The sequence below is a fragment of the Myxocyprinus asiaticus genome, chromosome 26, assembly GCF_019703515.2.
Source record: "Myxocyprinus asiaticus isolate MX2 ecotype Aquarium Trade chromosome 26, UBuf_Myxa_2, whole genome shotgun sequence".
Taxonomy (NCBI): domain Eukaryota; kingdom Metazoa; phylum Chordata; class Actinopteri; order Cypriniformes; family Catostomidae; genus Myxocyprinus; species Myxocyprinus asiaticus.
In genome coordinates this window covers 19,727,990-19,744,089 of record NC_059369.1, presented here as the reverse complement: position 1 = coordinate 19,744,089, position 16,100 = coordinate 19,727,990, and the positions used below count along the sequence as shown (strand labels likewise).

General features: G+C 40.7%; 1 protein-coding gene across 1 annotated transcript; it reads right to left on the bottom strand.

Moving 5' to 3' along the window:
* Positions 1–991: 991 nt before the first annotated feature.
* ctsd (cathepsin D) lies at positions 992–15,906 on the bottom strand. Its single transcript, XM_051657247.1, has 9 exons — positions 15,740–15,906; positions 10,141–10,297; positions 8,851–8,974; positions 4,591–4,709; positions 4,303–4,502; positions 3,744–3,866; positions 2,768–2,912; positions 2,013–2,111; positions 992–1,557 (listed from the first exon to the last, which is right to left on the bottom strand). The coding sequence occupies exons 1-9, from the start codon at positions 15,799–15,801 to the stop codon at positions 1,396–1,398; spliced, it is 1,191 nt and encodes a 396-aa protein (XP_051513207.1). The 5' UTR covers positions 15,802–15,906; the 3' UTR covers positions 992–1,395.
* Between the last annotated feature and the right edge of the window lie 194 nt (positions 15,907–16,100).

Genomic DNA, 16,100 nt, shown 5'->3' with positions numbered 1-16,100 from the left:
CGACGCATTTAATAGGTCCAGGTTACCTTCTCTCCCCCTCTGTGCAAAACAGCTGAATGTCAAACCATACTTTCAAGCGCTTTGGGTGAGTAAAACGGGGCTGATGAACAGTTGTCTTTTCCATGTTTCCTGTAGCGCTTCACAGTTGATTTAAAGACAGCACTGCATGACTTGCTGTTTTCTTTTTTTTTTTGTGATGTGATGGATAATCCCAGCTCTGAGACTATTTTCACATCCAGTAGTCTTTTGAACAGAGGCATAAAACTCTCACAATGTCTCATTACGGAGGACAGCAGAGTAACCGCATTAATATAGAACGGTGATTAAAATTACATTTATATTTGGCAGATGCTTTTATCCAAAGCGACTTACAGTGCACTTATTACAGGGACAATCCCCCTGGAGCAACCTGGAGTTAAGTGCCTTGCTCAAGGACACAATGGTGGTGGCTGTGGGGATCGAATTTACCTGTGTATTAAATGAATTAACGCACGCATTCCATCCAATAAGAAGAGTATTCGAACAGACGATGGTATAATCAAAATATACTCAACCAACTAACTTCTTTATTATAACTACTGTCCATATCTTAGAATAATAGTAAAATCTTCAACATTATGAAATACAGGAATTAAGTATTGACCAAAAATGTTAAAACAAATCAAAACTTTTTAGCTTCTACAAAGTAGCCACCCTTTGCCTAGATTTCAGCTCTGAAAACTCATGAACACATAATTTTTTAAATATATACACAGATTCACATTTGTACACAAAATAAAGAATTTTCATTTTTGGATGAACTATCCCTTAAAGCATAAGCCTTTTTAGAGCAAATATTTTGCCAAGTGCCCAAACTTTTGACTGGTAGTATTATTTACCCTTAAATCTTGAGCCCTTATTAGCATAAAAAGAAGATTTGTAGGGAATAGCCTTACTTCACTTAAAATAGACATCATAAGACACATACTGTACAATAAGAGACTAATACAGGTGGTTTTAAAACATCTTTATTTGTCCACTGTGATTTGTTCAATTATTGGAGGTCATTTTCAACAGTAAAACATTTAAAAATTGGTAGTGTCTGAAATCAAATGACATGTCAACAACACAATCATAAAAGAAAATGTTAAAACCTGGTGTTACAATCACAGATATTGAGATTAGCCTCCACTAAAATACAAATCAGTGTAACTTGTCATCTTTAGACTTTTCCCTGAATCATTTCATATCCACATACCACTTTATAAAACAAAAACATTTGAAAGCTAAAAGCAGTGCAAACAACACAATCATACCGCTACTCTGCCATTTAAGCAGATATGATACTGATAATGTTCCTAGATTTCTTATTACTCTCATGACACATCCCTTCAGTGTTAAGGGCAACAGATGGGCTTATACGGACTTAGCAAAGCCCACTCGGTTATTTTCACGATCAAACACAGTGTAGTACTGCCCAATGAACACATCACCCAGAATCCAGAGGGGTCCAGCAGGGGGTGGTATATCAAGGCCCATGAATCCACTCAGACAAATATCCTTTCCACCCTGGCTTTCCTGTGAGGTGCACACACATACACAATTACATTGCAATCTAGTTGGGGACCAAATACCTCTATGTGTTTATTTAAAGCTAATTATAATTACTATAGACTAACCCTAACCCTTCTCCTAAAAGAAAACTTTTTGTATGTTTATTCTGTCCCAGTTTTTTTACCCAAACAACAGCCAAGTACATACATGCAAAACACAAAGAAAGAGGATCTAATCTTTCGAAAGTCTTTGTGATAAGCAAGAATCGCTTTCATGTTTGTTTGTTTTTTGCAGACGGGATTAGAAGCCACATGTGGTTTAAAAGAAATACAACTCCAGGCAGATAATTATGTTCTGGTGACTAATACTGTATGACCTTATCACAAACAGCACACTGATTACACAACTCTGACAATGCAAAGCACCACATCAAAACAACAGCACTGATCAGTGACAAAAAGGACAGAGAATGTACATACCTTCAGAATGTATTGCTCTCCAGTCAGTGAGTAAGTCTTTCCACCGAGAACAAATGAGACGGTGGGGAGTGTGGGCACTTTCTTACAGTCAACCATGTACTATTGAGAGAATAGATGTAATTAGAGATCACTGTCAAAATATTATAAAACGTATTCCGATAATTAAAATGCATTATTTGCAGAGGAGTCAAGCATTGATAAGACAATACAAAAGCGGCTTTAGAATCCAATGTATTGTTTATTTGCATATTATTGAACATAAGCCAATCATTGGCATACAGTTCGCGGCAATCCATTTTGCAAGTGAATTTGTCAATCAGTCCGAGATTTATTATGAGGGCTTGTCTAAGGACCCGTCAATGTACACATGCGTCAGACGGATGCTTTTGGAGCATCTCACCTTTGGTTGTCACGTCATAAGCATAACATTTTTAGGTCGCTGTGTCAACACGTCTTGAGATCCCTTAGTTCAGAATTGCACTCTATCAAGCTGAATTTGAACACAAGAACATATCCTTGTGTTGTGCTGTCTGCTGAAGGGTTGGTTTGTTCTCTGTATAAGCTGCACGTTGCCTATACAGCTGAAGTTTCGCTTACTGCCCCCTGGAGAAAACAGGTGGTACTTCAAGCTTGAATTTGCTTGAATCTTCCTTATTACAGTCCGGGACATAACGTGCTATTTTTTTATCAAATTAAATCACACTGAATTAACATGTTAAATCAACAGCTCTAATAAATATTTAACATTGAAGTACCTCTCCCTGGATCAGAGGGATGGCTCCAATAGCCTTCTGCAGGGCTTTGACCTCAGCGGATGGACCAGTGATCAGAGACGTTCCAGTGTCAACAATGGCTTCACATCCTCCCTTACACAGAGTCAGCTCGCTGCCGATGTTCATGCTACACACACACAGAAAGCATTGTTAACAACCAAGCTTACTGTTTACAGGATTCTTCCGCTTTGCTAGTTCATTAGTACCTCTTACATAACAGACCAGGATCTAATTATAAATGCATGATATTTTTCATAATCATTACATACATTTGCATACTCAAGTTTGCAAGGCAAATATTGTATGTCTATATACTGTGAAAACAAAAACATCAGTACTGACTTATTATGAAACAAATGAACAGGTTTGCTCTTCCCAAATAGGCTTGAACCATCAAAGATTGGTGCTAAAATGTGTAACTGCTTTTGCTAGACTAAGGTAAGAATTTCATTGTATAAACTTCTAATATCTTGCGTTTACCGTATTTCAAAACAGCTAAAGCTTTTAAACGCCATCTAATTCAATAAGCCTAATCCTCATGCTGGCATTTATAAAATGTCTGTGGAGACTTTATGCAAATGTCAGCCAAGAGTACAACCATTTAAAGATGAACAAAATAAAGCCTTTTACCATTACAGAGGTTAGATTAACTACAGGAACCACAGAACCACCCACAAAAGACTTCAGCTTTCACTTTAAGCTACTCTGAATAGTGGAAAACAGAGCACTTAACAGTAGACACTTTATTGTGCACTTAAGATGTTAGATTTGATCCCAGCAAAGAGTAATGCATAATGGGATGCTTAAACAGCCAGGATCGATTGAGGATTTGCAATGAGCTGCTGCCCCAAACATAGATTTTTATAATTCTGCAGAATGTTCAGATTGCCTCTCTATTACACAATATCCCCAAAAAACAGCTTTTTTTTTTTTTTACAGTGCAGAGGCAAGTTCTCACCCATCCATGTGAATCTGCCAGTAGGCCTGTCTGCTGATGTCGACGTAGTTAAAATCTCCAGTATAATATTTGGGGTCTGTCCCTCCAAGGAGCAACTCACCACCAGGTTGGGTGTCAGGGTTTCTGCCAAACAGATTTAAAGAAAATTGGCTCCAGAACACACAAACAGCCATACGATCAATAGAACATGTAAACACACACCAGAAATAGCCCAATATTCATTGTGCCAGGCAAACAGTACTACATTTTGTAAATAAGGCACATTCTATAATAGTGCATTTTCTATAAAAAGGAGTGATTGCACTGAACAAGTAAATAAGACGCAGTTTATTGTGCGTAAAATTGGTGCAACTGTTCAGTGAATTAGCCACACAATACTGCAACTCCACTTAATGCATGTGTATGACAGATTGACCTTTTGTCTTTATAACTTTTAAATAAGCAGGATACTTTAAAACAGCTGAGGTGCCAAACTCTTTCTACCATCCTAATAACTCTTTGCTTTGTTTTTTCATACATGTCTGGGATGGAACAGAAGGTTGTAAATCTATAAATTTACCTGTTCAGGTAGAAAGAGAAAACATTTTTCTCCACTTTCTTTTGGCTCATCATCATGTCAAAAACAGGAGGGACCCCGTCCACTGCAATGCGAGGATAGGCCATGCCAAGAATTCCATCAAACTTGGCTGCGATGAAGGCCACTCCTGGCTGTTTGATGGCTTCTCCAAATATCTGGTTCTCAATCGCAATATCCCCAATCTAAAAGAGAAGTAATGGATTGGGTTGTTTCTTTTATCATTTCAAGTGAGGAACATTTTCAGACATGCTAGACATTTTTTATTCCTACCGTGCATGTATCCTGGCTGAGATACCCAGACAAGCTTCCAGATCCATACTGTATAGCAAACTCAGTCCCGTTCTTAACATAGGTGCTGGACTTGCCACTGTTGTACTTATGATGAAGCACTATAGGATCCAAAAATCAGTCAAAATCACTCTCTCCTGTCTGAGAAACTGTTATATACATTTAGGCTACATCCACACCAATACATTTTCAGTTTCCTAACATCATTATTTTCCAAAGTATGCACTCCTAGAGAGCATTTCCAAGAGTGTTCGGTGGAGGAAACGATGTTCCACTGTGGATGAGAGATGTAAACATTGCAAAATGTGTTTTCAGCCAATAATGTATTAGTGCGGACATGGCGTTAGCATGATAAGCAATTCTATAAAATGGATAATTCTGGTCCTGGATGTCGATTGGTCAATATAGATTTCCAGCCATGCTAAAATACACAAATATAGTAACAGCTGTAATGCAAAACACATGTTCGCCTAACTGCTGTGTATATCACTGCACAGCACCGTTAGTGGAGTTTATTGCTTAAATAGACCTTGACAGGAATGAAAACAAGGCTGTGAGGGATAGACGTACAGTATCTTCGATGGGCTGTACTGCAGTTTAAAATGTTTTTGAATCGTTCCACAAACAAAACATTGAAAAGTATCTTTCTAAGAACATTCAGTAGACAAAAAACTCTAGACAGCATGTATTGTGGAAAATTAGATCGGATCTGTGAGCTTTATACCATGCATGCCATTGAAGAGACGGTAATTCTATCCCGCACAGCCTCGTTTTCATTCAAAATCAAAGATGGTGGGGGCCTGGGTAGCTCAGCGAGTATTGATGCCGATTACCACCCCTGGAGTTGCGAGTTCAAATCCAGGGTGTGCTGAGTGACAACAGACAAGTCTCCTAAGCAACCAAATTGGCCCGGTTGCTATAGGGAGAGTTGAGTCATGTGAGGTAACCTCCTCGTGGTCGCGATTAGTGGTTCTCGTTCTCAATGGGGCGCGTGGTAAGTTGTGCATGGATCGTGGAGAGTAGCATGAGCCTCCACATGCAGAGTCTCCACGGTGTCATGCAGAACGAGCCACGTGATAAGCACGGATTGACTGTCTCAGAAGTGGAGGCAACTGAGTCTTGTCCTCCGCCACCCGGATTGAGGTGAGTAACCGTGCCACCATGAGGACCTACTAAGTAGTTGGAACTGGGCATTTCAAATTGGGAGAAAAGGGGATAATAAAATAATTTTAAAAACAATCAAAGATGGCGCTACTGTGAATAAGGTCCTTACTTATGAAATACCAAAACAATTAGGTCAAACCGAAAGGAATGTAATAAGAAGTTACCATCGAGTCTGATCTGCAAGACTCAGGAGTTAAAAAACCAAACAAAAACATTTATAACATTTTTAACTGCGTAGAAAGGGGTGACGCTATCTTTGACAAGATTTTTTTCCACAGATTACAGGAAGAAACTTGTTAAAGTTTCACAAAAAGAGGCCACAGACAAACTTGAGCAACTTCTTGTTTCCTTTAAATTAATTTTGGGGAAGTTTATGAAGTAAATTATGGTCTAGTGCCTAAAAACTATCAAATTTCAGAATATCAGACAGAATAAAACAATATCTGAGAATTTGAAAAACTAGTTTATCAAATATTGCCAGAGAACAGTCAAGAAACCTTTTGTTCTTACACCCCGTCTACACTGGATGTGAGCGGTACGTTGCGTCAAAAACAAATGGGCCCTTTTCACAGACTGTAATGACACATTTCCGCCTAATTAAGCAGCGTAAATATAGCAAACCTTTTTAGATTTTTTAATTATTGTGCACATTTATAACATACTTTATATTATATTACCCTGGTATTGACCCTTCGCTAAGCCCCGCCTTAAAAGTGCTTCTGACCAATCCTGTCTTAAATACCCTGCAGCCATTACTCTGACATACGTTTGCTACTTTCCAATGACAGCCTATGGAAGTAATTTGTGTTTGAGTACTTTTAAATGTGATTTTATCAAAATAATAAAAAGAAATGTAAACACGTTGCCGGGTCATTTGTAAAAGTGACGTGAGTTACCCAGAGAGGATAAACGCAGTGTTTTTCTTTCCTTTTTTTTTTTTTTATATTTAAATAAATCTGGAGAAGAGCATGTTATGGATTAAACTGTGTCAGCCCTCATTCCCAAATGAACATATAACATCTGTAAAGACACCTACATTTGCTCCAAGGTAAAGCAAATAACTGAACGTTAATTAATGTATTGATTTACGTCATAGTAAAACTGATAAAATGAGTGTTACGAGACGTTATAAACAGCGCTGTTCACTTACGCTAATGTTATTAGATGTTTTTCTCTTTTCAAGTGACTGTAATAATATTTTGCCTTGATTCTGATTCGCAGTCTCCAGAGTTTTTAATCAAATAACTGTGTAATTTAACAATTTCGTTTACAAAAAAAACTTCAAATAAGTATGCATGACAATGTCACACTTCATTCAAGACCATGTCAAAATATTATCCATTCCTTATGAGAATATTTTGCCAAAAACCGCACCGTCCACGGCAATCTCCCATTCATTCCAGTGGGGAGTTCTGCAGAGCTTGTCAGAGCGAGCAACTGTAACTAAGGGGGGGCGGAGCTTAGCGAAGGGTCAATCAGTTTTAAAAAACGAGTTTCCACAGATGCGATGAGATTTCTAATACAGCTGTTAAGAGAGAGTGACAGAAAATGTCCCATCATCTCTCTTCTGACTGTCATAATCCAGTGCTCTCTAATTTTAACTTCATTTAAAATAAACCATGGTAACATAAGTGCTGTTTTTCTTTTGCTGTTGGAGCAAATGGATATGCAAAAATTATTTGCCGCAGTCCCATTCACTCCCATTCACCATTATCAAACTTTACCCTGCAATCGTTTACTTCCGTGTTTCTAAACACGGAAGTGTGAAAAGGGTCCATAGATCCCATTATAATCAATGAAGCGGTCTACACTGGAAGCGTCCATTGCAGTAAACGATTGTCCTGTTCCATTTAGCGCTACACGTGCTGGCTTATTCCTGCCAACAAGACAAATAAACGGTTTAGAACGTTCACTTCGACGCGTCCATTTTAGACAGCCTCAAGCCGCTGCAGCACGTCGCATCAATGGACGTGCCCGGTGTGTCACGATCCTGTCGCTCTGTCAGTCTGGCTTTTTGGGTGACAGGGTCGTGACATCATTGTTCTGTGTCTGTCTTGTGTTTTGTCTTCTGTCTTGTGCGAGCGCACGGCTTCGGTTGTGGTTTCCCTGCCGTGCGCTCTTTGGTCGGTCTCGTGTCTCATGTCCGGATCATGGTGTCTAGATCCTGACTTCCCTGTCTGGTTTGGTTTCGGGATCCAGAAACTCATGTTTCATGTCTTATATTGGCGTGAGTGCACTGCGCTTATGTCACCTTGGTGGGATGCACACACAGTAGTCTGTGTCTCTCTCGCGACCGCTACCGTGGACGTGCGTGTTACGAGCTGTCTTCACGTTGTGCTGAGGTTTGGTCACTTCGGTCTGAGGTGTGGTGTTTGTGTGTGGCCGAACTCTCGCACAGGTGACCCGTCTCGTTTTGTCGCCTGTTGCGTGCATCGCCTGGTGTTTGCCGCGTCACGTACGCTCAGGCTTTGTCTAGAGCGAGAATGCATGGCATTGCTTTGTTAGCGTTGCCGTGCATTCTCTCGTCTTATCTGTCGGTTGGCATGAGCGCATGTTGCCTATTGTCTCGGCGATATGCGCTTGTGCCATTCGGGTGTCTGCGTTTTTGTGAGAGCATGCGTCTTTGTTTTGTTTCTGCTTTTCCTTGTGTCTCTCTGTCTTTTGTCATACCCCGCCTCCTTGTTTGCTTATTATTACTTCATTTGCCTCACCTGTCCCCTTGTTAACCTGTTTGATTTCTCTCCCTATTTTAGTCTCCTTGTGTGTGCTGTCCAGTGCCAGTTCGTCTTGTTTCGTGTTTATGTCGGTCTTGCGTCCTGTGTACCAGTTCGTCTGTCCCAGCCCAGCTTCAGTGGGCCTCAAGCCTGGATTGTATTTGTCACCTATGTGGTAGTTTTTGTTTGCTTTGTTTTTTGGTTTAAATAAATTCCCTTTGTCTCTGCGTTTGGGTCCTGCCTCTGATTCGTGACTCATTGTAGACAGGGTGTTAAGCACAAAAAGATCATTATTTTAACAAAAACAATTTAATAATGTTAACAGAAGATATCAAATTTAGCAATTCTAGGCTCACTGACTTACAGCAGGCAATATCAGTGAGGGAACAGTGGACAGAGGGCACCCAAAGGTTAGAAGATCCAGTATCAAACACCACAGTGAAGGACTGGACAGGAGTCCCAAGGCCTATCTCTCCATAGTACTGAGCCTGAAAACAAAAACGCTCCATGCATTAACTAACGTTAACAAACAACTTTTGATTTAAAAAAATGTATATGTTGAAATTAATATTAACTAAGATTAATAAATGCTGTAAAAGTATTGTTCATTGTTAGTTCATGTAACTAATGTTGCTCTAATGTTAACGAATTGAACCTTATTGTAAAGTGTTACTAATATCCAATTATGGATGTACTGTATGCTTATTACATCCAAACTTTGGAATAATTACCTATATCAGTTGTAACATTCTAGTATACAGGTAATTCAAACTTTTTACAGGAGGAAGTACTATCTCTGATAGTAAGAGTAACATGAATGTGTGAAGTTATCTTATTATGGATTACAAAAAAATTTAGTCATTGAATTTCCTGCTAAATTAATAATATTCTCTTCGTAAATAGGACTAAATGTTATATTCAAATTTTTAAGCTTGTCATAAATACAAGTTCTTTAGGAATCAAAGATCATGTTTGTTTTCGCTTCATTCATAAGAGATGCAATTCTTATAACACTATATTTACAAAACTATTTACAAAAATATCACCTGCGTATTGCCAAAGCATATTGTGTGGTCCACTCAACTGTAGCAGAGCCATTGTTTCAGAGGCATCATGACAAACAGTCTCATGACCACTTGTTTAAAACAGTCTATTGGACCATCACGCTTTCCATTAGAGCTCATGACAGGAAATGCATGTGCACATTTTTTGCTGAATTTGTGTCAACTAAACTGGTTAAGTTCATATTTTTTGCTGACGTCAGTCACATTCCTACCTGATGACATGATGAAACATAATAATCATATGACATGACTGAGCAAAATATTTGTGTGATAACTATAACAACTTCTTGTCTTCACATTGTGTTACATCTGGTTTGTGTGTGCAACTTAATGCAACCTCTGTGGTTAAAGAGAGTTCAAACATTCATGTGACACTAACACAATGAAGCTTTCTGCTAAAATGATTGATTATCAATGCCATTTTGCTGGAGTAATAGGTCTTCTGAAAAACCAGGACAAGGAAGGACATTTGGTAAATTATTAAGAGGCTTTTACAGTAAATGGAGCCACAGGTTTAAAGTAAAACAACAGACCACAGTTACCTTAGACAGAGAGCAACAGCTAAAGGGCAGGAAATAGACAATACTCACATCAAGGTAGTTTTTGAGGGTCTCAGGAGTAGGACCATTACTAACTGGGAACCCCAGGTTGTATTTCAGGGGCACAGAACCAGCCACAAGCTCCTCTACAGCTCTGCCGGAGTCACTCAGTGTCCGTCTTATAGAACGAAACTTCTTAAGTGGAATCCTGGAGAGAGACAGACACAGAAATGCTGTCAAGTCTTAACCTCAAACATTCACATACATTCAGACTTACTAGAGTGCATGCTGTTATCTTGCAGTCTTTTACAAAACATCACCTGCAGCAAACTGCATCATTCTCATAATGAAAAAAGTCAAGGCTCTCTATCACTCATTTCTAAATAATCAATTCTAGGCTTCAGATAACCTGGCTGCAGAGGGCTATTCCTGCCCTTTAAAAAGACCAAATAATATGAACTGAGTAAAACTTTGTTAATTATGCATACTTATAACAAACATATAGTTAAATGCTTTAAAATGCATTAAAACTGTAAGGGAAGCCACATTTCTCATCAAACAGATATCAAATATATGATATATGATCATCATGATGGCGCCACGGATGGCTGCCTCTGTGTGGAGCTCCTCAGTTCTTTTGTTGTTTTTGTTTGTTTGTCCTGCGTTTACTAATCTTTTTTCCAGTCAGTTTTAACAGAGATGAACTGCTGAACATTCGACAGCATGTACCAGGCAATCTTTTCCCGGCTAGACATTTTAGTTGGAGGTGCAGCTCTGCTGTTCAAGAGACGCAGGCGAGGGAGACGAGGCGGTGTGCTGGTCAAACTCCGTCGGCACGGATTTCGAACAGCGCTGCCGAGTATTCACTTAGCGAATCTCCGCTCCCTTCCTAACTACATCTCCTCACCCGCACAAACAAGGACTTTTCAACCTCTGCTGCCTTGTGCTTCACAGAAACCTGGCTGAGTGAAACCATTGCGGACAGCGCATTACATCTGCCGGGCTTTCAGCTGTTCAGAGCGGATCGCATCACGGAGTTAACGGGGAAAACGAGACGCGGAGGAACATGCTTTTATACCAATGAAAGTTGGTGTACAGATGTAACAACGTTAAAGAGGATGTGCTGTTGGGGCCTGGGTAGCTCAGTGGTAAAATACGCTGGCTACCACCCCTGGAGTTCGCTAGTTCGAATCCCAGGGCGTGCTGAGTTACTCCAGCCAGGTCTTCTAAGCAACCAAATTGGCCCGGTTGCTAGGGAGGGTAGAGTCACATGGGGTAACCTCCTCATGGTCACTGTAATGTGGTTCGTTCTCGGTGGGGCGCGTGGTGAGTCGAGCGTGGTTGCTGCAGTGGATGGCGTGAAGCCTCCACACGTGCTATGTTTCCGTGGCAACGCGCTCAACAAGCCACGTGATAAGATGCGCGGGTTGACGGTCTCAGACGCGGAGGCAACTGGGATTTGTCCTCCGCCACCCAGAGTGAGTCGAATCACTACGTGACCACGAGGACTTAAAAGCGCATTGGGAATTGGGCAAAAAAAAAAATGGATGTGCTGTCCTAATTTGGAAGCGCTCTTTATTAACTGTAAGCCTTTCTACTCGCCGCGGGAGTGTTCCTCGTTTATTCTGGTGAGTGTGAATATCGTGTCAAACGCGTGTGTGAACACAGAGCTGCAACAGCTGGCTGATCAAACCACAGACATGGAACAACAATACCCAAACTCAGTTATTATTATTCTTGGGGATTTTAACAAAGCAAACCTCACACCTGAACTGCCCAAATACAAACAGCACATCACATGCCCCACCAGAGACAGGAACTTACTGGATCACTGCTACACAACAATAAAGGATGCATATCGCTCTGTCCCTAGAGCGGCTTTGGGACTATCTGATCACTGTCTGGTTCATCTTCTTCCAACCTACAGGCAGAAATTAAAATCAACCAAGCCAGTAATAAGGACTGTAAAGAGACAGACCAATGAAGCAGAGCGGGAACTACAAGCCTGCTTCGATTGCACGGATTGGAGTGTTTTTGAGGCTGCAGCCACAGACCTGGACGAGCTCACAGATACTGTTACATCATATATCAGTTTCTGTGAGGATATGTGCATTCCTACTAGGACTTATTTAAAGTTCAACAATGACAAACCGTGGTTTACAGCAGAGCGCAGGCAGCTTCGTCAGGCCAAAGAGGATGCTTACAGGGGTGGGGATAAAGTCTTGTACAATCAGGCCAGGAACACACTGAACAAGGAAATCAGAGTGGCTAAAAGAAGATACTCTGAGAAGCTGAAAAACAAGTTTTCAGCTAACGACTCTGCATCAGTGTGGAGTGGCATGAAACAACTCACAAATTACAGGACTCCTACCCCCAACCCTGTAGGGAACCAACAACTGGCTGACGACCTGAATGTGTTCACTGCAGATTTGAAAGGCCCAATCTCACACCCCACACCCACTCTGACCTTCATTTCACACAAACACCAACACCTCCTGCAACCCCCCTCCTCCCACTCAACCTGCACTTAAGATCTGTGAAGATGATGTGAGCCGCGTCTTTCGGAAACAAAAGACTAGGAAGGCTTCAGGCCCAGATGGCGTCTCACCAGCGTGTCTTCGATCCTGTGCTAACCAGCTGGCCCCCATCTTCACACAGATCTTCAATAGATCACTGGAGCAGTGTGAAGTCCCATACTGCTTCAAACGCTCAATCATTATTCCTGTCCCAAAGAAACCAAAAATCACAGGACTTAATGACTACAGACCTGTCGCCCTGACGTCAGGGGTCATGAAATCATTTGAGAGACTGGTGTTGGCCCACCTGAAGAACATCACTGGACCCTTTCTAGATCCCCTTCAATTTGCTTATTGAGCAAACAGGTCTGTGGATGATGCAGTCAACATAGGATTGTGTCATATCCTGCAACATCTGGACAGACCAGGGACATATGCAAGGATCCTTTTTGTGGACTTCAGTTTGGCTTTCAACACCATCATTCCAGCTATACTCCAGAATAAATTACACCAACTCTCTGTTCCAAAGTCTATCTGTCAGTGGATTACCAGCTTTCTGACAGACAGGCAGCAGCTTGTGAGACAGGAGAATCTCACTTCTAGCACCTGTACAATCAGCACTGGTGCCCCCCAGGGATGTGTACTCTCCCCACTGCTCTTCTCCCTCTACACCAATGACTGCATTGCCAAGGACCCTCTGTCAAGCCTCTGAAGTTTGCAGACGACACCACTGTCATCGGCCTCATCCGAGATGACGATGAGTCTGCATACAGAAGGGAGATTGAACAGCTGGCTGTCTGGTGCAGTCAAAACAACCTTGAGCTGAACACGCTCAAAACGGTGGAGATCATTGTGGACTTTAGGAGGAACACCCCAACGCTGTCCCCCCTCACCATTCTAAACAGCACTGTGGCAGCAGTGGAGTCATTCAGGTTTCTGGGCACTACCATCTCACAGGACCTGAAGTGGGAGACCCACATTGACTCCATTGTGAAAAAGGCCAAGCAGAGGTTGTACTTCCTTCACCAGCTGAGGAAGTTCAACCTGCCACAGGCGCTGCTGATACAGTTTTACTCAGCAATCACTGAGTCTGTCCTCTGCACTTCAATAACTGTCTGGTTTGGTTCAGCTATGAAATCAGACATCAAAAGACTACAAAGGACAGTTTGGACTGCTCAGAGGATTATTGATTGCCCCCTGCCCCCCCCCCCCTTCAAGAACTATACACTTCCAGAGTGAGGAAAAAGGCTGGAAAAATCACTCTGGACTCCACTCACCCTGCCCACTACCTTTTCGAACTGTTGCCTTCTGGCTGACGCTTCAGAGCTCTGAGCACCAGAACCGTCAGGCACAGGAACAGGAACAGTTTTTCCATCTCATGAACAGTTAAATTGACCCATTGAGCAATAACTATGTGCAATACACAGTTTAGTCTTTTTTATATTTATCCAACACATCCAACCTCTTCTGCCATTTCATTCCTCTGGAGAAAAAAAAAAAAAAAAAAAACATTTGCACTGTACGTAACAGATTCGTATTTGCACTGTACATAACAGATTGTATTAGATTTGCGCTACCCATGTGTATGTGTGTATGTATGTGTGTGCCTGTATGTATGTGTATAATTAGTTTTATTTTTTATTATTATCTATGTCTTACTGCTGTTTTTGTATTGTTGTACACTGGAAGCTCCTGTCACCAAGACAAATCCCTTGTATGTGTAAGCATACTTGGCAATAAAGCTGATTCTGATATGCAAGCAACTTTCTCCTTTAACATATGGGGCAGATGTTATGATGCAGTAAATGCTGCTGTGTTTTGAACTTTGATAGGGTGGTGAGACAGACTAAACATCTCAGAATGTGTGTCAAGACACACCTCAGATAAATAAGGTAAATTTCTGACATTTCATAGTCATAACCCACAAAAGCAAGATCCTTAAACAGTCTTTCATGATCAGGACTAACATCAATAGATTTACACTTGAGCTAGTGCTGTAATGGAAGTATGCTAGACTGGAATCTGGATTTTTTTTAAGGTTAAACTTAAAGGGATAGTTCACACAATGAAAAATCTCATCGTTTACTCAACCTTATGCCATCCTAGATGTGTATGACTTTATTTCTTCTGCTGAACACAAATGAATATTTTTAGAAGAATATCTCAGCTCTGTATCTTTGAAGGTATAAAAAGTGCATAAAGGCAGCACATAAATTAATGCTCAGTGGTATACTCCATGTCTTAAGAAGTCATATAATAGATGTGGTGAGAAACTGATCAATATTCAAGTCCTTTCTTTTTTTTTTTTTTACTATAAATCTCCACCTTTTACCAGCCCCAACCAGTAGGTGGTGATATGCACTAAGAATCACCAAAACAAAAAACAGAAACAGAAGAATGTGGAAGTTAAAGTAAAAGCTGAGATTTATAATGAAAAAGGACTTAAATATTTATCTGTTTCTCACCAACACCTATCATATCACTTCTGAAGACATGGATTTAACCACTGGAGTCTTATGGATTACTTTTATGCTGCCTTTATGTGCTTTTTGAAGATCCAAAGCTCTGGCCAACATTCACTTGCATTGTGTGGATCTACAGAGCTGAAATATTCTTCTAAAAATCATAATTTCTGTTCTGCAGAAGAAAGAAAGTCACATCTGAGATGGCATGAGGGTGAGAAAATTACTGAATTATCCTTTTTGGGTTAACTATCCCTTTAAAGGGCCCTTCATAGTAACCTATAAACAACTCTTGCCTTTTGCTGAGTCACAAACGCTCCCGATAGACTCTTTGTCTAGTGAGAGACAAACAACGACGGCTATGTGATTTATAATCTTTTACACAAGGATTGCGACACCAACCCTGTTGAGCTACTTAGCTAGACCGCAGTTCTGGCCATCACAGCGGCGTTTAAACGTGAAAAACCAATTAAATTTCATTACGTTTTAAAGTTCAGCTAAGATCTGTCAAATGAACTAGCTAAAACAAGACTACAAACTACAACAAACATGAATCAACAACAAGCACACTGTAGATTTTTCACGAAGTTTACAGGCATATCGTGTGTTGTAACGCTAATGATCGGATTTTGTCACTGTTGTTGTCTGTTACGTTTGTTTGTTTGACCTTACCGAACAATCGCGTCAGCGGTCCACACAAAGGCAGCAGCAAGCAGCAGACAGGCGAGTCTCATGTTGACGTGCCCTCAGGAGGTGTTAGTGCATCTGAGGACTAGTAATTGATATTCACTCAGGGCAAACCGGCTGCAGTCAGCTGATGTTGACGGTGCTGCAGAGCAACTTTTGCCCACAGTCATGTGATGAGGGACCGGTCCATTCATGAACGTCAAGACTGAGCGTTATTCTGCGCAAACATAGGTTGGATAAAGATTTAAATAATGAATCACATTTTATTTCGCTTTATATGGAAAACAAATCTATTTAATATATGTATATGTATATATAAATATATTGACTTATCTAAATGGATTTA

Excerpts from the sequence above, each read along its gene's own strand:
- ctsd (XM_051657247.1), bottom strand. The coding sequence starts at position 15,801 with ATGAGACTCGCCTGTCTGCTGCTTGCTGCTGCCTTTGTGTGGACCGCT. Across the intron at positions 2,112-2,767 it reads TCCCTCTGATCCAGGGAGAG|TACATGGTTGACTGTAAGAA; the intron begins GTACTTCAATGT and ends TTCTCTCAATAG. Across the intron at positions 1,558-2,012 it reads GAGAGCAATACATTCTGAAG|GAAAGCCAGGGTGGAAAGGA; the intron begins GTATGTACATTC and ends TGCACCTCACAG.